This window comes from Erpetoichthys calabaricus, chromosome 4 (assembly GCF_900747795.2).
Source record: "Erpetoichthys calabaricus chromosome 4, fErpCal1.3, whole genome shotgun sequence".
Classification (NCBI taxonomy): domain Eukaryota; kingdom Metazoa; phylum Chordata; class Cladistia; order Polypteriformes; family Polypteridae; genus Erpetoichthys; species Erpetoichthys calabaricus.
The window spans coordinates 187,102,752-187,127,509 of NC_041397.2; the positions used below are offsets into that span (position 1 = coordinate 187,102,752).

Here is a 24,758-nt window from a genome sequence, read left to right on the forward strand (position 1 = left end):
TAATCTGGCAATTTTTTGTCTATTAATCGATTAGTTGGATTGTTAATTTTTTTTTTATATGAACATATGCACAAAATTCATGAAATGGAACGTTTTACTGAATAAGCAGTTTTGAATACAATTTTACAATTTTTTTAAAATGAACTACTTGAAATTTGACTTGTGTATTCTGAATCACACATCAAAATTAAACATATAATTTAAGTTTTTTTCCCCCCCCAATTTCTGTGAAAGAGAAGCATCATGTAAATATCTGACCACCAGATAGTGTACAGTCTGTGTTTGAAGCACAATGAACATCATTTTCATATGTTAGTGGAATTTCTAGGCTATTTTCCTTTTATAGTAAAACAAGCGGTTTCACCTGTGTGAAACTTGGTCTTCCCTTTACTATGTAGTATGTCAAGTTTATTTTACCTGAAAGTTCACATCTTTTTGCATTATCATTTGTCTTTTTTATGTCAGGAAACATTTTACCCCCGCAGATTCTTTGGCACATTTGCTTGTAGCCAGCACACTGTTGCAGCCTGCCGCATGTAATTTGCTGGTGAAAGTGTGCTGTTGGATTTGCACATTTTAAAACTGTGTGATCCTAACACAAAATCTGTTTTATTGGCTACACTAGGCTTGCTGCTGCAACACTTGCACATTATCGCGTTTTCCTCCAGATTGTATAAAATCCATTTGAAATCCCAACAGCTAACTATTTTGGAACTTTCGCCTTTCCACCCCGCTCCTGCCTTTTTTACTTCGAATGAGCGATAATGCCTTTCAGTCAAGGTTGATGTTGATTCACCACTGCACTCTCACTGAGTTTTTGATTTCCTTTGCACAGACAGGGACTTGTTTCTGAGCAAATATTATTTATAAACACACGTGCTAATGTTACATGTGAATGCAAGTGTGTAATGCAGCACCATAATTTAGCAGTAAACTACATCAAAAAAAGAAAAACAAATATGGCAAATGAAAATATGAACGTTTACTAGCTAGTGGCTAATGACACCTATTTTTTAGTCGCTGATCATAAAACTTTGTCATATATGATAATGTTTTATTTGCACTGTGGAAGGCTGGACTATGACATGAATTATTCCTCACTTCATACCGAAAGTAATTTCTTTATGCCTAGCCTAGCAGAAACAGTATTATGTACCTGTATCACATAATGCTGAAGTGACATTTAATTTACTGGTATGACGGCGAGTCTTCCTCCTCCACAGAGCCTATAACTGTATGTTTTGTGTTCAGATGTTTGTGCATTTCTGTTGTAATCTTATGCCATATGATGTGAGACCTACACATTTTGCAACTCACAACCTTTTTTTCTGTGAATCTCCCCTTGGGATTAGTAAAGTATCTACCTACCTACCTACCTACCTACCAACCAACCAACCAACCAACCAACCATAGCACTTTGCTTAGTGGATCAATGTAACCTCATTGTCATAAAGCCTAGAAAAGCAGAATCTTTTAAAATCTTGTTTTTTTTTTTGTTTTTTTTGTGATCCACCAACTTGTAGACACTCAGTCCAGTCATTTGGTATGAAATTCAGCTGATGTCACCCAGTTATTCGAAGCATCTCTAATTATAACACAATAACAATATTTTTATCTTAACTGTACTTTATAGTTTTATAGTAAAGAAAGAACAAAAATTCTCAAATTTGGCAGTTTTATTATAGTTTGTACGAGTTAATGTGACATCAGCTACAAGTGTATATCAAAGAAATGCAGTGTACAGAATCGAGTGTATTAACAAGCTTTTTAGTGTTCTCTTTGTGTTATCCTGTATCACAAAGTTCTGCACAAAGCAATTATGAAAAACATTAAGCCTTTTGTATTACTTTACATTGAATGTTTATCAAAAATCTGTGGACTTTGGAAATAAATCTTTGCTAATTTATCAGAAGTCTTTGAATGATAATAATTACATGGCGGACACACCGAGGCACATGCGCACTGCGGCCTTGGCGCCCGCCCCAGAGTCCAGAGTCAAACGCAGCGGCTTCCCAGAGTCAGTAGGTGGCGCCCAAATAACACAACGTGCTGCACCGTGGCGCCCGCCCCAGAGTCAAACGCAGCGGCTTCTCAAAACGCGGCAGCTTCCCAGAGTCAGTAGGTGGCGCCCAGACAACACAACCTGTACAGTCATGGATACAAACAATGAACGAAGGCGCCCACACAAAGAAACCGCTTTAGTTCAAATAGGGTTATTGAATTAAATGGAAACTTTACCATGCCTATGACCTGTGAATTATACCGGAGGTAAAGCGTGCACGCCAGGTTGTACAGCCGCCCGGACGCGACCGCCCACACCACCGCATATACCCTCCATGATATGTCATCACACAGTGGCTTCCCACCGAGGCGCATATTGCGCCGTGGCGCACGCCCCAGAGTCAAACGCAGCAGCTTCCCAGAGTCAGTAGGTGGCGCCCAAACAACACAACCTGTTCACTGCACTTGCTCTAATCCACTGTGCCAGTAATATAGATCACATAACGGTCACAGACTCAAACCCAGCGGCTTCCCCGACTCAGTGGCTGGCACACGAACACCGCAACCTGTAAACTACACGTGCTGTGCTCCACTCTGCCAGCAGTCGGTGTCAGCAAAGGCAACAGAATCACGTCTCCACAAAACGAAACCGCTTTAGTACAGATATGCTTATTGAATTAAATGACATTTCCCCAGACGCACCCACCCTCCATGATATGTCATCCATCAAATATCGGACAGAACAGAAACTGATTGCCATTCTTGGATTTCCGATTCGCTAGCGAATCGCGGGCTTACTTGTTTAACAATAATTTAATCTAACTTTTCTATTTGGATTAATACCCAATGTAAAATCTTTTGTAATCAATTACACTAGTACTCTGCTTATTATCTTATTATCCCATTCCACCAAAATTTTATGACAATGAAATCAGTTTTTCAAAGGAAAATTAGAAAGATTTTTAGTATCCACAAGTAACTTATAGATGTCATCATCACTTAAGTAAAAATGCTAAACCATTTATAACCTAGATTTTTCAGAATGCTTGTGTTTTCCCCCTCTGCATATTGGTAGTTGAGAACATATCTCTTCAGAATAAACATATAAATGTCTATTGAGCCTTATGTAGGCATTGTAATGAATTGTGGAAACCAGTGAAATAGTAAAAAAAAAACAAAACACTAGACAAATAAATCAAAAACAGTATAATTTCAGTTTTTTTTTTCTTTAGAGTGGTTTTCATAGTGAGCATTATAACAAAGTTTACATTTACATAGATTCTCAAATATGTAACATCCAGTCTTCGTATAGTACCTGTCATAGAAAACACCATTACAAGCACCCTGGCTACCCCTAACCCTAATTTCATGTCTTTGATTGAAAACCCCAGGCATTTACAGGTCTGTTTTATTAAGCACTTCTACTTCATTTCAAAATTAAATGAAACAAGTGAGTTAATCAACCATAGCTAACTGACGGTACTATGTAAAGTGACTGTCATTTATCATCTGTCTTCTTTCCTAGCCTTAATATCTGACATGTATCTTGCCAAAAACAGCTTTTAATTTAGTATTCTTATCTGGTAATTGTAATGATGATCTACTAATGAATAAGAGACAACTTTACAATACTGTACTGGGAGGAGCAGCCTATAAACTGCAGTACAGGATTATGAATTTTATTTTCAGTTTTTAATTGAACATTTCTTTTTATTATACATCTTTCATATGTTGAAAATAAACCAGTTAAGTGTTATCCTACTGAAAATGTCCTGTGTCCTATCTGTCTTTTATTATTTTCCTACTTGCTCCTTGGTTTCCTTATTTTGCTATAGCTTGAAATGATTGCCATGGAAAATCCTGCAGACTTGAAGAAACAACTTTATGTAGAGTTTGAAGGCGAGCAAGGTGTTGATGAAGGAGGTGTGTCCAAAGAATTTTTTCAACTTGTAGTGGAAGAAATATTCAACCCTGATATAGGTAAGGAGGTCCAGTTTCTTCTAACCCAAATTAATAAAACACAATAGCATAGAAAATATCTGGAACATGGCATCTAGTAGTTATCAACTACATTTCTGTATTTACACTCAGTGGACAACAAACTACTTAAATGAAACATAGCTTAAATGCACCACTTCCATCATTTATGGCTTTCCATGATACAGACACTTCAGTAATAATCATGGGACAGTTTAATAATGCCCAAAATGCAGCCTTACCCCAATAACTGTGAAAGACCTTTTTCGTATTCTCAGACTTGGATACTAAACTCTAAATAAGACAGGTATAAACGTAGAATTTTTGTGCATAATAAACAGTGTTGTTCAGGTAGGCCGAAACAGAAACTCAAGCTCCTCCCAAAAAGTGACACCCTTTCAAAGATATAAATTAACAAATCCAATAATATAATGCCTATTAATAATTCTTTACATTTATGTGTTTCTCACTACTCAAAGCACTTTAGTGAGTGGGGAGGCACTTCAGCCACCACTAATGTGTAACATCCACCTGGGTAATGTGATGGCAACCATTTTTGTGCTAGTACACTGACCACCCTACAGCTATTAGGTGGTGAATTGGTGAGTTAGTTAGCTAGTTAGAGACAGGGGATGATTAGGGGGCCACAGTGACTAGGCCATGGAGTACAATTTTAGCATGGACACTAGGATACACCCTGCTCTTTATGAAGGATGTACAAGCATCTTTTATGACGTCAGCTTTACATCTCATCTGAAGGAGAGTGCCATTTTTACAGCACGGCATCCCCGTCACTGGACTGGGCCATTGGCACCTCTTCTAGCTCACCCCAAGCTTTTTCGAGATGGTCTCCCATCCAAGTACTGGCTGGACCGAATATGCTTAGCTGCAAGTGGATGACCTGTTCTGAAATGCATGTGGTATGGCTGCTGATCATGATGGAGAGTTGTATTATTTCTGTTGTAAAAGCATCAAACCATGAGGTCTCCCAGTAAAGAGGATGCACAGTGTGGTGTTCAGTCCAAGAGCTCTGAGATTCAGTGCTAGTTTTAGGGGAATCATGATACTGGAAGCCAAGCTAAAATCAATAAATTACATTTTCTTGTAACTGTGCTTTCATCTCCTTGTTCCTGATTTCAGTTTATGACGCAGTGAAATTAATAATTTTTTCATAGTTATCTGGTAACATTGACATTTTATATTGTTCAGTTATTACCAGGTGTAGTGTTGTATAGTTTTTAAATTTTACAACTGGCCAGGGGTTTTATTTGTGTTAGTACATCTGATTTTAGGTTTACAGTTAGGTCCATAAATATTTGCACAGAGACAACATTTTTCTAATTTTGGTTCTGTACATTACCACAATGAATTTTAAATGAAACAACTCAGATGCAGTTGAAGTGCAGGCTTTCAGCTTTAATTCAGTGGGGTGAACAAAACGATTGCATAAAAATGTGAGGCAACTAAAGCATTTTTTTAACACAATCCCTTCATTTCAGGAGCTCAAAAGTAATTGGACAATTGACTCAAAGGCTATTTCATGGGCAGGTGTGGGCAAGTCCGTCATTATGTCATTATCAATTAAGCAGATAAAAGGCCTGGAGTTGATTTGAGGTGTGGTGCTTGCATGTGGAAGATTTTGCTGTGAATAGACAACATGCGGTCAAAGGAGTTCTCCATTCAGGCGAAAGAAGCCATCCTTAAGCTGCGAAAACAGAAAAAACCCATCCGAGAAATTGCTACAATATTATGAGTGGCAAAATCTACAGTTTGGTACATCCTGAGAAAGAAAGCAAGCACTGGTGAACTCAGCAACGCAAAAAGACCTGGATGTCCACGGAAGACAACAGTGGTGGATGATCGCAGAATCATTTCAGTGGTGAAGGGAAACCCCTTCACAACAGCCAACCAAGTGAACAACACTCTCCAGGTGGTAGGCGTATCGATATCCAATTCTACCATAAAGAGAAGACTGCATGAAAGTAAATACAGAGGGTGCACTGCAAGGTGCAAGCCACTCATAAGCCTCAAGAATAGAAAGGCTAAATTGGACTTTGCTAAAGAACATCTAAAAATGCCAGCACAGTTCTGGAAAAACATTTTTTGGACAGATGAAACCAAGATCAACCTCTACCAGAATGATGGCAAGAAAAAAGTATGGAGAAGGTGTGGAACAGCTCATTATCCAAAGCATACCACATCATCTGTAAAACACGGTGCTCAAATCCAGCTAAATGCAGTCAAATTGATTGGGCGGCATTTCATGATACAGATGGACAATGACCCAAAACATACAGCCAAAGCAACCCAGGAGTTTATTAAAGCAAAGAAGTGGAAAATTCTTGAATGGCCAAGTCAGTCACCTAATCTTAACCCAATTGAGCATACATTTCACTTGTTGAAGACTAAACTTCAGACAGAAAGGCCCACAAATAAACAGCAACTGAAAGCCGCTGCAGTAAAGGCCTGGCAGAGCATTAAAAAGGAGGAAACCCAGCATCTGGTGATGTCCATGAGTTCAAGACTTCAGGCTATCATTGCCAGCAAAGGGTTTTCAACCAAGTATTAGAAATGAACATTTTATTTCCAGTTATTTAATTTGAGCCCCGTTGCCTAATGTACAAGATTTGGCAAAACAACGCTGTCTGGCCAGAGCTGTGCGGATTTCTAGAGACCCTACTTATCCTGCCTCTGAACTCTTTTCCCTCATGCCCTCAAGCAGAAGGTACCGCAGCCTGAAATGTAGGACTACCAGGTTTAAAAACAGTTTTTTTCCTACTGCCGTTCGTCTTTTAAATGAATCATTTTCGTATTTTATTGTAGGCTGATTTTAACTATGTGTTTTTATTAATGTCTTGTGCATCGTATTTTCGTTCTGCAGCACATCTTGGATGTTCTGCTAAATGACAAATAAAATTGAATTGAATTGTCCAATTACTTTTGAGCCCCTGAAATGAAGGGATTGTGTTAAAAAAAATGCTTTAGTTGCCTCACATTTTTATGCAATCGTTTTGTTCACCCCACTGAATTAAAGCTGAAAGTCTGCACTTCAACTGCATCATTTAAAATTAATTGTGGTAATGTACAGAACCAAAATTAGAAAAAAGTTGTCTCTGTCCAAATATTTATGGACCTAACTGTATATGTGGCCTTGTGTTTAATTTTTTGAGGTGTGCTACCTTTACATTCATCAGACTTGAAGACCATAATATTTTATAAGCATAGTTTCAAAGTATTCTTCAAAGATTTTAAATGCAACTTTACTTAACCTAAAAAATGTTAATAAACAACATATTTTGTAAAGTAGTTGTGGTACTTGAGTACTTGAGGCAGATTCCTGCCCCATACCCTGTAAGTATTATACAACAAGTATTAGTGTGAGATAGAAACAGTGATTCATTTTTAAAATTGATAGTTTTCCTATCTTCAAAATACTACATCGTAAGTTGTAATATTTATAAAGCCTGCTTTTCAGACATTTTCTTGGTCTTTCCCAAAGATTGTATTTTTATATTTTTCATGTTTTTGATGTTATTTTTTAATCACAAAAAAGTATTACATTGCAATTAAAAAATGGTTGTACCTATTTAATGTTACTGTTGAGTTTTTATATTTCAAAAAGGTATTTTAGATTAATGCAGTTCTTTAAATATTATGATTATTGTACAGTGTTGTAATGTTATAAATAAATGCACTTGTTGGATACCCTAGTGGTATACCAAAATAATTTAGTCTATAGAGTTTTGTGCTAATTATATTAAAAACTAATTTTGTTTCTCTTAGGAATGTTCACATATGATGAAACAACAAAATTGTTTTGGTTCAATCCCTCCTCCTTTGAAACCGAGGGTCAGTTCACATTGATTGGCATTGTGCTGGGACTGGCAATCTACAATAACTGCATCCTGGATGTTCACTTCCCTATGGTTGTCTACAGAAAACTAATGGGAAAGAAAGGAACATTTCGTGATTTGGCAGATTCCCATCCGGTAATACCAGGGTTCCTTTTTCCTAATTTTGTTACGCAATAGTCTTTTCATGTGTTATTAATTATTGTATAATGGTATAGCTCATAATTTTACATTAAGTCATTAGTAGTAGGGGATACATATCTTAAGACACATTTACACTAGGTTTAGAAAAGAATTACCTCCACAGGTTAGCAAGACAGTAAACATTAGATAGATACTTTATTAATCCCAAGGGGAAATTCCCATACTCCAGCAGCAGCATATTGATAAAAAACAATGGATTAAAAAGTGATGAAAATGTATAACAGACAATAACTTGATATAATGTTAATGTCCCCACCCCCCAGCTCCATGCCTATAATAGAGCCTGCCTTCCTCACTAGTTTGTCCAGGCATGAGGCGTCCTTCTTCTTTGTGCTGCCTCCCCAGCACACCACCGCATAGAAGGGGGCACTCGCCACAACCATCTGATAGAACATCTGCAGCATCTTATTGCAGATTTTGGAGGACACCAGCCTTCTAAGGAAGTATAGTTGGCTCTATAGAACATCTGCAGCATCTTATTGCAGATTTTGAAGGACACCAGCCTTCTAAGGAAGTATAGTTGGCTCTGTCCTTTCTTGCACAGAGCATCAGTATTGGCAGTCCAGTCCAATTTATCATCCAGCTGCACTCCCAGGTATTTATAGATCTGCACCCTCTGCACACAGTCACCTCTGATAATCACAAGGTCCAGGAGGGTCCTGGGCCTCCTAAAATCCACCACCAGCTCTTTGGTTTTGTTGGTGTTCAGGTGTAAGTGGTTTGAATCGCACCATTTAACAAAGTCCTTGATTAGGTTCCTATACTCCTCCTCCTGCCCACTCCTGATGCAGCCCACGATAGCAGTGTCGTCCAAGGTTATTATAGTCAACGAAAACTAAAATCAAAACTGAAACTATTGTTAAAAAAACATTTTCGTAAACTGAAATAATATAATTAACAAAACCGAAATGAAAAACTAAAACTAAACGAAACTATTAAAGTAGCTGGAAAGACTAACTGAAATCAAATAATCCATCCATCCATTTTCCAACCTGCTGAATCCGAACACAGGGTTACGGGGGTCTGATGGAGCCAATCCCAGCCAACACAGGGCACAAGGCAGGAACCAATCCCGGGCAGGGTGCCAACCCACCGCAGGACAAACACACCCACACACCAAGCACACACTAGGGCCAATTTAGAATCGCCAATCGACCTAACTTGCATGTCTTTGGACTGTGGGAGGAAACCGGAGCGCCCGGAGGAAACCCACGCAGACACGGGGAGAACATGCAAACTCCACGCAGGTAGGACCCGGGAAGCGAACCCAGGTCTCCCAACTGCGAGGCAGCAGCGCTACCCACTGCGCCACCGTGCCGCCCAGAAATCAAATAATAATTTACTAAAATATTTTTAGTTTTTCTTTTTGAATTAATATTCTTGCCGTTAGTCTTTAACCCTTGTAAGTTTTAAGTCTAAAACAGAAAGTCATCCCCCACGAGCCGCCCGCACATATTCATTCAGTGATCGGCGTTTGGTGACGGAGTGCGGCTGTTCACACAGTATTTGCGGTGACAAAGCGAGCTGAATGCGGGTGCGTAAAGCGTGTAAAATAGAAAGCGATTTACTGTGCCACCTTTCTTTGCACTTGTTGTATATCAAGATGTATTTCACACGCCTGAAAACAGAATGTGCTTGTCAACGTTTACCATATGGACAGAAAAATCATGAGTAAGTAACGTTTCAGTTTATTTCTCAGGTGACTGCTTTTTGTTAATGGCAATTCACCTGCCACTTTGCACAGGAGAAATCCTTTTTACTTTCTCATATATGAAGTATACAGAAAGTAATTATGAAAAAATTTGACCTCAATATTTTGATGCATCTTGACATTATAGACCTCCCAGAGTCCAAAAATACAGTTTTTTGGAATTGTGTGTGTGTCTGTGTGTGTATAAACACAATAACGCAACTTTGGCAACTTTGAAATTTGGCATGTAGTTGTAACACCACAGTTGTAGATCTGTATTAACTTCTGGGCCAAATCCATCACCTGGAAGTGGAACTTTACCTGAACACATACTCGATTTTTTTGTTTTATTCAAGCAGCTGCTGATTCCGATTTATTCAACTTTACTTTTTAATAAATGTTCAATATATTATTAATTTGATTTGATTTGTTGTTGATGGTTCTTTAATGTACATAATATAAAAATATAATCATTGTCTTGCGGTGTACTCCTCAAATATCCATCCCCATATCTGAGTATATGAGAAAGTCTCGAGGAGATACAAACAAAAGTAAGTAGGCGAAGAGAGTCTGTCAAGCAATGAAAAACTAAACATACTAATGGGTTTTTATATTTAGATAGATAGATAGATAGATATTCTATATTTATTAATTTATCTTTTTTAGTTCATATTCACAACTCAAAATACTTGATATTGTGAAAGTAATCCATTAGCAGAATTATATTTTAAAATATTTGTCTCGCTTTTTTCAATGTTTTTCTCTGTCTCTCTCTCAAAATAGATAGTTGAAATATCATATTCTTTTTGTTCTTAACATCAGCCTTATCATACATATTGCATACCAGGGAGTTTTCCTGCCTTACATCCAAACTTGCTGCAGTAGGTCCCAGGTTTCCTGTGATCCTGCTCTGGATAAACATGTTTAGATAATGTATATATTGTTCTTAATCTCAGATGCTGTCTTTGTTGTTTTATGCCCGTCCGTACTCCTATTACCTGCTCTTACTCTGCTCATTATGGGTTTACTGTCCTTTTATGTATGGGCTATTCTAGTCTCACCACCCCTAATCTTCGCACTACATGCTTGTTTTTCATTGTTTCCCTCAATACAGCTAGGTGGGGTCTGCACACTCATTCAAGTCTAAGAGCCCTGTTCTTCCTAAGCCCCTGTAATTTTCATGAGAAAATATTTTAAAAATTATAAAATTGTGTAAAATTGTTCTTATTCAGTATCTAGTTTTGATTATGCCTGTTTTTATCAGACAAAAGCAAGACCAGATAGTAAACCATGCGGTGCAGTAAGCTTCCACTAACATTAAACTTGAATCTAAATCTGTTAAGTGCACAGTTCTGTCTGATTGTGACACAAAACTAAACTCTGTAGGAGCTTCATGCCATAATTACTAAAACTAAAACTGAAACTAATAGATATAAAAATAAACTAGATATGTGAAATAAAAACTAAACTAAAAATACACAATGAAGGAAAACTAAAACTAAACTGAATTTCCAAATAAGGTCAGAAAAAATATAGAAATAAAAACTAACATAAAAAGGCAAAACTATAATAACCTTGGTGTTGTCAGCGAACTTTTGCACGTGGCAGGCCTCCGAGTTGTACTGGAAGTCCGATGTATATAGGCTGAACAGGACTGGAGAAAGTACAGTCCCCTGCGGCAGTCCTGTGTTGCTGACCACAATGTCAGACCTGCAGTTCCCGAGAAGCACATACCAAGGTCTGTCTGTAAGATAGTCCATTATCCATGCCACCAGGTATGAATCTACTCCCATCTCTGTCCGTTGTCCCTAAGGAGCCGAGGTTGAATGGTGTTGAAGGCGCTAGAGAAGTCCAGAAACATAATTCTTACTGCACCACTGCCTCTGTCCAAGTGGGAGAGGGGTCGGTGTAGCATATAGATAATGACATCCTCTGCTCCCACCTTCTCCTGGTATGCGAACTGCAGAGGGTCGAGGGCGTGGCGGACCTGTGGCCTCATGTGGTAAAGCAGCAGCCGCTCCATGGTCTTCATCACATGCGACGTCAGAGCGACAGGCCGAAGTCATTCAGCTCACTAGGATGTGATACCTTTGGGACTGGGGTGATGCAAGATGTTTTCCAAAGCCTGGGGACTCTTCCCCTGTTCCAGGCTCAGGTTGAAGATGCGCTGTAGAGGACTCCCCAGCTCCAGCACACAGGTCTTCAGCAGTCGGGGCGATACTCCATCTAGACCCGCTGCTTTGCTGGCGCGAAGTCTCCTCAGCTCTCTGCTTACCTGGGCTGCTGTAATTGTGGGTGGGGGGCAAACTCTCTCCTATGCTGGTATCAGCAGAAGGATGGATGGAGGGTGCAGTACTCCGAGGTGAGAGTGGGTTAGGGTGGTCAAACCTGTTAAAGAAGTTGTTCATCTGGTTTGCTGTCTCCACGTCTCTCTCGATGGTGGCACCCTGCTTCGAGCTGCAGCCAGTGATGATCTTCATCCTGTCCCACACTTCCTTCATGCTGTTGTTCAGCAACTTCTGCTCCAGCTTTCTCCTGTACTGCTCCTTCGCGGCCCTGAGCTGGACTCGGAGTTCCTTCTGCACGTGCTTGAGCTCATGCTGATCACCGCCTTTAAAAGCCCTTTTCTTCTTGTTCAGAAGGCCCTTGATGTCACTTGTAAGCCATGGCCTGTTGTTAGCATAGCAGCGTACTGTTCTTACTGGAACTACAATGTCCATACAGAAGTTGATGTAGTAGTGCAGTCAACAACCTCCTCAATGTTCTCACTCTGTGATCCCTGCAGGATATCCCAGTCCGTAGTTCTAAAGCAGTCTCTCAGAGCCTGCTCTGCCTCAGGGGTCCACTTCCTGAATGAGCGTGTGGTTATAGGTAGCTCCTGAGGCTGAAGCAGAACCAGGTTATGATCTGCTTTCCCAAGCACAGGCAGCGGGGTGGAGCTGTATGCGTCTTTAACGTTTTCATACAGTAGGTCAATAGTACTATTTCCCCGGGTGTTACAATCCACATACTGGGAGAAGGCAGGTAATGTTTTTTTCAGCGTCACATGGTTAAAATCTCCAGCGATTAGCACAAGTGCCTCAGGGTGCTGTGTTTGTAATTTATCAACAGCGGAATGAATGATGTCACCCGCTATCTCCACGTCCGCCCGAAGAGGGATGTAAACAATAACAATGACGTGTCCAAATTCTCTGGGCAAGTAAGGGCTCGTTTATACTTCAATGGCTGCTACGCTTTCTCAGTGTTCATTTGATGCGTCCTCTGAGCAGGTCCTCAGAAATTAATGTGACGCATGTGCAAGTTGCAGTACCAGCAAAAAGTCGGGGGGCGAGTGTGCTAAAAGTTGAAATGTGACGTCAGAGTCTCTGTTTCCTATCTACATGTGGATCCTTCGAGATTGGTGTGCGCGCTTCGATGTTTGATGAATGGTTCGTTGTGGTGAAGCAAAATGCTGACATACAGATGTATTCATTGTGCCTTTATATTCAAGTGTCACATATTCCCGATCGTAATGACACGATACATTTTAAAAATCTCACATACCGTCTTCTGTGCCGTCTTTTTTCCTAGGGCTTCCATCCGGTCCTGACAGCAGCGGATCGCCAGCTATAGATCGCCACATTGAGCACATTAAATGTATGATATTCTAACTCTCTGCACATTTAGAATCCTTAGATTTATACTTGATATCACTTTCATGATAAAATGCATTTAAGTATGTATGTTACAGATAAATCGGTAATTTCGTTTAAATAATGAATACTGTTAATAACTACACACATGGGGGTTACACAGTAGCGGAGCGTTAGCGCTGCTGTCTTGCAGGGAGTCACGTCGCTGATATTCCCTGCCTGGAGTTTACATGTCTTCCTGCTAGGTTTCCTCAGTGTGCTCCGGTTTCCTTCCAAAGATATGCAGATTTGGTTACACTAAAATTACGCTAGTCTTTGTGAGTGCTTGCATTCACCTTGCGATGAGCTGATGCCTTGTCCAGGGATTGTTTCTGCCTCGTGCCTAATGCTAGCTGAAATGGACAAATCACTGGATTGATGGATTTAATCATTTAACATCCTTTTCAGAGATATTGCGGTAAGGTGTCATCGGAAATTAATGGGTGTTCCAGGCAATTCACAACACAGCGAAGCCGAATCTGTTCTCCCCGTGATAATATCTCGCACTGCCACCTGGTGGATTCCTCCAGATTTACGCAAAGTATGCGCGCAAGTATAAACACTGCAACGCTTGCATGCTACAGCATGCGTCGCGTTGCGTGAAGTATAAATCCGGCCTAATAGGGACGCAGACTTACGGCCAACAGTTCGATGTCCCTGCAGCAAATGGTGATTTTGTCATTTACATGTCCAGAGTTGCACCACCTTGTATTCACATAGAGAGCGAGTCCTCCTCCTTTCCGCTTCCCGCAGGTATTTGCATCTCTGTCCGCCCTAACTGTGCTAAACCCAGGTAGCTCCACATTAGCATCTGGGATGCTTGTTGTTACCTACGTTTTGCAAAAAGACAACAAACTGCATTCCCTGTAGGTCCTGACATTTTTCACCAGTGCAGCCAGTTCGTAGATGGCACCGAAGGCTTGTATCGCCACTTTCTCGCGAGATGCTTAGCTTTTAGCTTAGCTCCAGCTCTGCTGCCACGATACCGCCGCCTTACCTCGTCAGGTAAATAGGGAACCACACCGGCCCCGGCATTTGTTCTCAGCGCTTGAAGTTGACTACCTGAATAGTCAACTAAGATAAAAGAATGTTCTGTATTGGCACAGTAAAAACTCTTGAAACCCTTTTGAAACCTTGGCTTGCTGTATTGAACATCATGCATAAATAGTTGTTAGGTTTATTTGTCTACAACTAAAATTGACTAACACACCAAAGAGTAGCCATAACAACTATAATTTGTTGATATTTAAAATTGATATTGAGCTGTTTATCTATTTAAATAAACAGATCAAAATTTTGTTTTAATCAAATATGTACATTTTTCATTCTCATTTTTGTCTTGATTCTGGATAACATTTGATAGTTTAATCAAAGTGTTATCACTAATTTTGTTTTTGGTTATGCATATTTTAGGAAAAATTGTAAAGGTTATTCCCAAACTGAAAAACAAAAACACAGTTGGAGATAACATACCTGAGGAAGGCTATACAGCTGAAATATTGTGTTTGTAAACTTCTTTCTGTTTTTTTTAGTGTAGGAATAACTTCTCTGCTTTTTTCCTTTTGTAGATACAGGCCAATAAAGCCCTACATTAACTTCATACACATTTTAGATGTTTAGTTGTTTAATTTAATTTAATTCACTATTAGAAGGAAGTCAGTGTTGTCTGGTGGCTAAATAAGTTGATTTCTTGTGTTAAATTGGGCTTTTAGGTAGTCTATACAATTTAATAGAAATGAACAAGGCTGAACAAATAAATTCAATATAAGCATGCTAATGTGGGACATGTATCTTGTTCTAGATAGATGACAGCGTGATTAGAATAAAATGTTTTTGGTATTTCTATCAAAAAATTAATCATATAATATTCAGAAACTATTAACCATATAACCTTTGTATATGTACTGTGAATAGGGCGGCCCGGACACAGACAGGCAGACACGTTCACAGCCATCACCACACGTTTATTTACACTATTATTTACAATCCATAAGTGCACCGCCACACAAACCCCAACAGTCTCCCCAAGTCCAGGCTTTTCTCTCTTTCTCTGCCTTCTCTCACTCTTCAGGCCTCTCCTCGTCAACCTCCTCACCCGACTCCAGCCTTGAGTGAGGGGAGGCGGCTCCTTAAATAGGCAGGCGGCTGATGACCACACCTGGCCACCTGCCACAGTACTTACACATGTACATTATCCTCCCATTAAAACTGTTAGTAAACATCTGTATTTTAATAAAGTGAAGGAACTGACTGACAGGAAAACTGGAGGCAGTTATGGATAAGAAACCAGATGGAAAGTGTACAGACTAGTGTACTTTTACTCAGCCAAAATTACAGTGGTATGCTATACATGGTAAAAAAAACAAACATATTGAAAACATAGTAATAAGACCCAATTTTGACTTAGGTCTGAATTGGATTTTTTATTGATTTTTCCGGTATTGTTATCGAGACTTTTCTGCCTCACTCATCACTGTCCGTGCAACGCGGCCGCAGAGAGCTTAAACAACTTTGCACATCCCACATAAAAACAACAAGGGGTGAGCTTTCTTGAAGGCTTTTACTGGGCATTCCTCGTTGTAAACTGAAATATATACAAAAGAAACATACAGGTATATGCAGGCGTACAACCAAAGACGATAAAGAATGATTTACAAAACAATACATGGCAGGCAGTACACATTAAACAATAAAGCTTTAAAAGACACTTATAGGCGAGTGATTTCCACGGTTGGATCAAGACAAAGAGAAGCGCGTAGTCAGAGGTTCAAATTGCTGTGTACCACAACTAACCAGACACAGGGCTTTATATACTCAAAAGATACGCATCGGACGTGACCGAAACAAGAGATAAAGGGGTGCCTACGTGAGACACGTAGGGTGTATTGTATTCAAATGATTATTATGGGACCTACGTGCTTTACGTGAGTTTCATAGACTTTTATAGCACCACTGTGCGTGTGGGACGTGACTGGACTGGTGTGTTAATAAATGACAAGATGAAGGGGTAGCATAGCTCAACAAATAACAGCTAACAAGATGTGGGGCAGAACAGAGACAATCATACTTTGGTTTGAAACAATTTTATACCTCCTTGTTTTTTCTGCAGTGGTGTGTATATGTCTTTGCGTCTTCACACTCGTATAACTCCTGCACATAAAAGGCAGGTTCAGAAAATACATGGATAAATGGATTTGATAGCACAGGGCACACTAATGTGCACACATGAACTAAACCACTTTATTGTCTAATGCCATTGTAATCAGTACAGTTTGCAGTTTCCATAAACATACAGTAAATGGTATTTTTCCATTTTTTGTGAAAACATTTTTATTTTTGTTTCTTCTTTTGTAAATATGGGAATAATATTTAAATGTATTGAAAGTCAGGTTGCATGGCTGATAGCCTAGATTGCAAACCCAAAGTTTATCAAGTTATATGATCTGAAGAGTTTTTAATGTCTTTATTACTGCTTTGTCTTTTGCCATTATTGTATTGTGTTACTTTTTGTTTGTCTTTTGTTTTTTTAATTTTGGGTTATTTGCTGCAGGGTGAAACTTTTTCATGTAGTTTATAATTTGTGGTAGCAAGTTATATGAACAACTAAAAAGAACTGTTATGTATCGCTGCATCTGACACCCCCAAGTTGTGCCACAGACTGTCCAAACGCTCACTGATGCCCTGATTCAAGTCTGGGAGAAGATCCCCCAGAACACCATCTGTTGTTGCATGCCCAGATGTTGTTGGGAGTTCATACAGGCACGTGGGGGCCATACATAACTACTGTGTCATTTTATGAGTTGCTGTGAAATTCACGCAAGTTGGATCAGCCTGTGGTTTCAACTTTTAACTTTGATTTTCTATGTGATGTTAAATGAAGCCCTCAGTGGGTTGGTGATTTTAGTTTCCATTGGCCGTTGTTACATCATTTTGTTCTCAGCGAATTACACAGTATTACTCAGTACAGATTTTCCAATTGAATATATCATTCATCAAGATTCAATGTGTGAATTAAGTGTTCCATACATATTTTATTGAACATTGTATTTACATAGAGAGTTAGTAGCTTTTAAAGGGGAATGTTGAATAAAAGTGGAATTTCACCAGAAACAGATTCCACTTCCTCTCTGCCTTCATGCATAAGTCCTGCATAAAGTACATATCTGTGGTTATATGCTATATTTTGCAGTCAATTCTGATATAGTGTTTTTTTTTCAGGATGTTGTCACCTATTAAAAAAAAACAAAAAAAACCTAAGGATGTATTTTTGATTAGTAATTTGAAAAAGGTGAACTGGTTGTGATCTTTATTAATACTTTTAACTTCAGATTAAAGCTGTGATGGTTGATTATTATTTAAGTGCATGAACATAACCCTTTTGTTCATACTCTGTTTTTCAGTTTTTATTTTTTTGCAGTTAACCACTTAGGCATTATATTTCAAAGTTTTAATTTCGAAATGTAAGGTTTCTCTATGTTTAGAGATAAATAGAAGTGGTTTCAAGAACTAACATGAAAAATTTTAAAGGTAAAGGTATGAATAAGTACATAATTATATGTTGTAACCATCAGGGGGCACTGCAGCTCCCGTAACCCAAGAAATAGTGATACCGAGCACACTTTTAAGATTACATGAGCAATATTTATTTATCCAGAAATATTTATTTATTTTTCCAAAACCAGTTGCAAATACACAATTAACAAATTCTTCCTCATTCCATCCTTCAGTTGAGTGTTGCCCACTGCTTCCCGACTCTTGTTCATGTGTGGCAGCAGGCTCCCTTTTAACACTTGAATCCCTGAAACCTACAAAAAAGTCATAATCCCGATTTTGCACCTCTTCATCAGCACCTTTGGTTTGCAAATGTGTCAAGTAGCACAGGCAGCAAGCAAGGCCCAGGATTACGACTTTTTTCGTAGGCATCAGAGATTCTAGTGTTAAACTGGACTTAGGAATGCTTCCGGTGCCATGCTGTGTCTTCCTGGAAGCACTTCTGGGCTACAGAAAATGTAGGGAGGTCCTCCTCAACAGCGCCATCTGTCGATTGCCAGGGATCCCTGTGAGCGTCCTGACTGAGTTGCCACCTGGAATATGGGGAATGGAACTTTTCCTGATTACTGGTTTTCGCTGCTCCATCCATTATTTAATACTGGTCGGACACAGTTATTTTTTTGTCCCACCTGCCAATCCATTTGACCTTCTACTCTAGCCTGCTGTCCGGTTATGAAAACAATCCTCCTTCCTGGTGTGTTCTCCTATTACAATGTATATAGTTATAAATTGTTTACTTGTTGCTTCAGAGTGATATTTAAATATTTTACTTATTTTTTAATTCATTATTCAATATATTAAATATTTTTTTTATCTTTAAAAGATTAAAATATAACTGCAACACTTGTTTTGAAAGATTGTTTAGGGGCAAGAGATTAAATGTTTCTAAAAAGGAGGACACCTTGTGCCAAACAATACAACTTTGCAATGCAATGGGATATTCAGTCTAAACTTATAATGACAGCTGACAGGCTAGGACATAAAAGAAAATTGATTCCAGGGTTCTGCATCATAAAATGTATTGGACATATACTGTAAAATAAAATTTTTTGAATAGAAATTCCAAAAATGACAATTTTTCTGTGTTTTGTTTAGTTCATATTGGTGTGAAACAAAGTTTTTTTTTATTCATATAAAAAGATTTTACTCTTCAGTCATTTGAAGCTATTTTATTACATAAGCCAAATACTAGCCTTTTTTTGGTATGTAATTTAGGCTAAATAATGCCAAAAACCTCTTAGGACATAAGGGTTTAAGTGCAGTGCATCATCTTGAATTTAGTGTGGCACCTTAGTATAGGACTTGTGTATGGTTTCAGAATCAACAACTGTAGATTGGCAGGTGTAAAGTAAGGCACATAATTGAGAAGAAAAGGCAGAGAGTATTGGAGGAAAAATGTAGCTGTTTTATTTCACTCATTATATTTAGTTATTTGAGTGTTTTTACTGTATATTTAACATTTTGCAGTGTAATTTCTCCTTGTAAGTGCAATAATTTTCTTTCAAATGATGAACAGAAATTTCTCTTGTAGCCTAAACATGGGATTTGAAAATGGAGTAACATTCAGTATTGCATATATGTTATATATTTGTATGTCAAGCATTTTCTAGATTTTTGAGTTTTGTTGAACTCTTACATTCTGATTTTTTCCTTTTAGTTAATTTTATTTTGTTGGTTCCCTTAAAATTTAGTAATTTCTAAATTTTAGTTTTATAACTAAATGCCAGCTTAGAGTTAATTCTCTTGTGTGCTGCAGGTTTTGTATCAAAGTTTAAAAGAACTTCTGGAATATGAAGGCAGTGTTGAAGATGACATGATGATCACATTTCAGATATCTCAGACAGATTTATTTGGAAACCCTCTAATGTATGATTTAAGAGAAAATGGTGACAAAATCCCAGTTACAAATGAAAACAGAAAGGTAAGAATTTTAACTCAGTACTGCTATTGGGGAAACATAATAAGTTTCACTAAGCCATATGTAGCAACAGTATTAAATATATCAAAATGTGATACATTGCACTAGCATTACTTGAAAAAGGACACTCCCAAACCTGCTTCACTTTTTCACTGCCTCAACTCAGGCTAGCTTTTTCATGACATATCACAAAAGAGTCACTCATCTTTTTTATACAGTGGGGCAAAAAAGTATTTAGTCAGCCACCAATTGTGCAAGTTCTCCCGCTTAAAAAGATGAGAGAGGCTTGTAATTTTCATCATAGGTATACCTCAACTATGAGAGACAAATTGAGAAAAAAAATCCAGAAAATCACATTGTCTGATTTTAAAGAATTTATTTGCAAATTATGGTGGAAAATAAGTATTTGGTCACATACAAACAAGCAAGATTTCTGGCTCTCACAGACCTGTAACTTCTTCTGTAAGAGGCTCCTCTGTCCTCCACTCGTTACCTGTATTAATGGCACCTGTTTGAACTCGTTATCAATATAAAAGACACCTGTCCACAACCTCAAACAGTCACACTCCAAACTCCACTATGGCCAAGACCAAAGAGCTGTCAAAGGACACCAGAAACAAAATTGTAGACCTGCACCAGGCTGGAAAGACTGAATCTGCAATAGGTAAGCAGCTTGGTGTGAAGAAATCAACTGTGGGAGCAATTATTAGAAAATGGAAGACATACAAGACCACTGATAATCTCCCTCGATCTGGGGCTCCATGCAAGATCTCACCCCGTGGCGTCAAAATGATCACAAGGACGGTGAGCAAAAATCCCAGAACCACATGGGGGGACCTAGTGAATGACCTGCAGAGAGCTGGGACCAAAGTAACAAAGGCTACCATCAGTAACACACAAACTACGCCACCAGGGACTCAAATCCTACATTGCCAGACGTGTCCCCCTGTTTAAGCCAGTACATGTGCAGGCCCATCTGAAGTTTGCTAGAGAGCATTTGGATGATCCAGAAGAGGATTGGGAGAATGTCCTATGGTCAGATGAAACCAAAATAGAACTTTTTGGTAAAAACTCTACTTGTCGTGTTTGGAGGAGAAAGAATGCTGAGTTGCATCCAAAGAACACCATACCTACTGTAAAGCATGGGGGTGGAAACATCATGCTTTGGGGCAGTTTTTCTGCAAAGGGACCAGGATGACTGATCCGTGTAAAGGAAAGAATGAATGGAGCCATGTATCGTCAGATTTTGAGTGAAAACCTCCTTCCATCAGCAAGGGCATTGAAGATGAAACGTGGCTGGGTCTTTCAGTATGACAATGATCCCAAACACACTGCCCGGGTAACGAAGGAGTGGCTTCGTAAGAAGCATTTCAAGGTCCTGGAGTGGCCTAGCCAGTCTCCAGATCTCAACCCCATAGAAAATCTTTGGAGGGAGTTGAAAGTCCGTGTTGCCCAGCGACAGCCCCAAAACATCACTGCTCTAGAGGAGATCTGCATGGAGGAATGGGCCAAAATACCAGCAACAGTGTGTGAAAACCTTGTGAAGACTTACAGAAAACGTTTGACCTCTGTCATTGCCAACAAAGGGTATATAACAAAGTATTGAGATGATCTTTTGTTATTGACCAAATACTTTTTTTCCACCATAATTTTTTCTCATTTTGTCTCTCATAGTTGAGGTATACCTATGATGAAAATTACAGGCCTTTCTCATCTTTTTAAGTGGGAGAACTTGCACAATTGGTGGCTGACTAAATACTTTTTTGCCCCACTGTATATCATATTATGCTTTCTAAATAGGACCACAGAGATCATGCTCTTCCATGCCAAACTTGACTGTGAGCCTCGGGGATGCTTTGTACATTTAGTGTTTAAATTTACAATTCATGTGGCTCCATTGCTGCTCTGTTTTTTTTTTCATCACAATCAACAATACATAATGAATGGAAGATTGCATGGTTTTGCCTTAGCATACATATGGTGCTCCAAACTTGTCTTATCCTTTGCATAATTTAGTTTTGCTGTTTATAAATTTAGAATCTCTCTGCTGCAAAAATGTTTTTTTTAGATTAAAATTAAAGTTCATTGGTTCATTTAGTAAAACTTTAAAAATTGTTTTCAATCCAGAAATGTGAAAGATCATTAAGTCTATTAAGCTTGCTTGGTTAACAAATAGCACGACTGTCCCAAGTATCTCATCCAGATATATTTTTTAATTGAAATCCCTAATACATATATTTATTTTTTAACTCAGATATCATAGGCTCATTATAAAAATGTAAAATGATTGATTCATTTGTGCATGTTAGAATGTAAGCCTAGATGGAACTTGTCTAGCTATGATTAATGTTTGAAGTAAAAGCTAAAAATATCCCTCTGGCTTTTAATTCAGTATTCGTAACTATCTTAATGTGAAGTGTGTTCTCCATTGAATATGCTGTTAGTAATATTTTGGTTCAATAATGGTTGGTTGACTGTAAAAAAATTTGAAAATGCATTTTCTAACCTTAAAGGGGTAGTTTGTAGTATTTATTTGTGCTTAGCACTGCCACACAGTTTCTTATTTTAGTTCTGAGCCCAGCAACTGCTTTCATGAAATTTTGTTATTCTGTACACATTTGCAAAGTTTTATCAGGTACTGTGTTTTTTTATCAGAATGTTGGAGTGTATGCATATGTCTTTGATACACTGGAATCTTACTCGAGTTTATTTCTTAACCTTGTATGTGATGCTGCCAGGATTGGTTGCACCTCCCAATGGTCCTGTAAGGAATGTAAATTTCCTACTACCACACTTTTCAAAATGTAGTAGAATACTAGCAAATTAAACAATGAGATAATTATGTGATTAATTTGTTTGCCATTTACTTGGTTCACAAAATGGGTGCAAATGTGCAATAATAATTAAGTATATACAAGTACATAAATTCAAAGCAACCCAGGAAATATGTACAAGCCACACACTCAAAAGTATATACGTGGAAATAAAGCAGTACTCCAATCCTTATACTGTGTATTTAACAGTTCAGTCTCGTAACAGAGAAACAAATGAAATATCAAATGTTTAAACAAATGCAAATGAAAATTCATCTCAAAATATCCCAAATAACAAAACACTAATTGTAGTGGAGATAACCATGGTACATTTTCCATTTTTGCTGAGCTGAGAGAATGTGTATTTTTGATGACTTTTGATGCATCTGAAGAGACTGGTCATCATGGCAATTCAGAAGAAATCCATTTTATTAATATTACTCATTTAAACATATTTTATCTGACAACCATTGTGTAACCATTATTTATTTTCCTCCCTTGATTTTTTTTTCTTCTTCAGTTTGTGCTCCTTTGTTTTAGAATCAAAGGCCAAACATCAGCTACAGTGGCTGTAAAATATCAATTAAAAAGCATAGGTTTAAAACCAAGTCATACATAGAAAAGACAACCAGTAAAAAGGAATGGATTCATCACAAAGATTATAAAAGACTCCATTTCAGCATGCCTTTAATAGCAGGGAGAGAGCAAAATATCACAGGCATATGAATGCTAACTTATAGCAAACGGTGAATTAATAAAGCTTTGAAGACCTTAAAAGTTCATTCTCACCTAGTTAAGAGGACCAATTGGTAACACTTTTCTCTTTCAGATTTAAATAAAAATATCTTGTTGCTTTGTGTAATTGCACTGTTGACCAAACAAAGATTTAATAATAGAAATGACATTCTGTTATGTTTCACTGACAGTTTTTTTTTAATAGTACTAACAACCAACTTGTAATTGTTGATTTTAGATTCCTAAAATAAACATTTTATAAAATGAAAGTTGTTTCAAGAAATGTTTTTATCTTTATTAATTGTTTAATTCATTTTAATTTAATTTTAAAAAATTAATGATGTTTTATAGCAGTCAGTACTTTTCAAGATATTTTATTGTTACACTTTTTTTTAATTACAGTAAGTCTTTTTGTTTTGTTTTTTTTTTAATCAAATTTTCTGTACTATTTTGATCAGGATACAATCATTATTTTACTTGTATTAGTTTCAAGCACATAGTTTATTTTTAAAATTAAAAAAATAAAAAGAAACTTTTTCTGCTATTGTTATCTTTCTGCCTTCTTTGACCATTGAGCTGTGTGGGCTGCTATGTATTACTGAATGGAAAAACAATGAATCTATTAACTTCTGTTTAACAGTTTGCTAGTTAATACAGAAGTGAGGAAATGCCAACGGGTATGTCATTATTGGAACTGCAAGTTGCTTCTTAAAAAAACACTTTATAACACAAGTTTCTTTTTTTTTTTTTCTGCAGGAATTTGTTGCACAGTATGCTGAATACATACTCAATAAAAGTGTAGAAAAGCAGTTTAAAGCATTCAGAAGAGGTTTTCATATGGTAACAAATGAATCGCCCTTAAAATATTTATTTAGACCTGAAGAAATTGAACTGCTTATTTGTGGAAGCAGGGTAAGAATATTGACATGTTTGTGCAGTTTACTTCTGTAATAAATTGCCTCATCATTCCTGTGTTATATTTTATTAATATTTTACTTATCGTTCCCCCCAATTTACAGAATCTAGATTTTCAAGCACTTGAAGAAACAACAGAGTATGATGGTGGTTACAATAAGGATTCCCGAATTATAAAGTAAATATAGTTTTACTTGTTTTTTTGTCTGAATATTTCAGGTGCTAGTCTTGAATTGTTAAGAAGACTTGAAGTGGATGTAGTTTGGGGGGAGGGTATGGAGTAGATTATTTGTATTCCCAAGTTTGGGCAAAGTAGGATCTTAGGAGATACCTGCATTTTACATGCTGGAACATTATTTACTAATTTATAGGAATGTAAGAATGCCACTTTTAATAATCTGGGATGGTTTTTAAAGAGATTTTTTTATAATA

The 24,758-nt window shown here is 37.8% G+C and overlaps 1 protein-coding gene across 2 annotated transcripts in view; it reads left to right on the forward strand.

Moving 5' to 3' along the window:
• The window catches only part of ube3a (ubiquitin protein ligase E3A), a 174,950-nt gene that overhangs the window by 135,926 nt on the left and 14,266 nt on the right, over positions 1-24,758 (forward strand). For both annotated transcript variants that reach the window (XM_028800041.2, XM_051926868.1), the window contains exons 5-9: positions 3,837-3,981; positions 7,762-7,967; positions 19,702-19,866; positions 24,168-24,323; positions 24,431-24,504. In XM_028800041.2, coding sequence (XP_028655874.1) covers positions 3,837-3,981; positions 7,762-7,967; positions 19,702-19,866; positions 24,168-24,323; positions 24,431-24,504 — 746 coding nt within the window. The remainder of the gene's footprint in view (positions 1-3,836; positions 3,982-7,761; positions 7,968-19,701; positions 19,867-24,167; positions 24,324-24,430; positions 24,505-24,758) is intronic.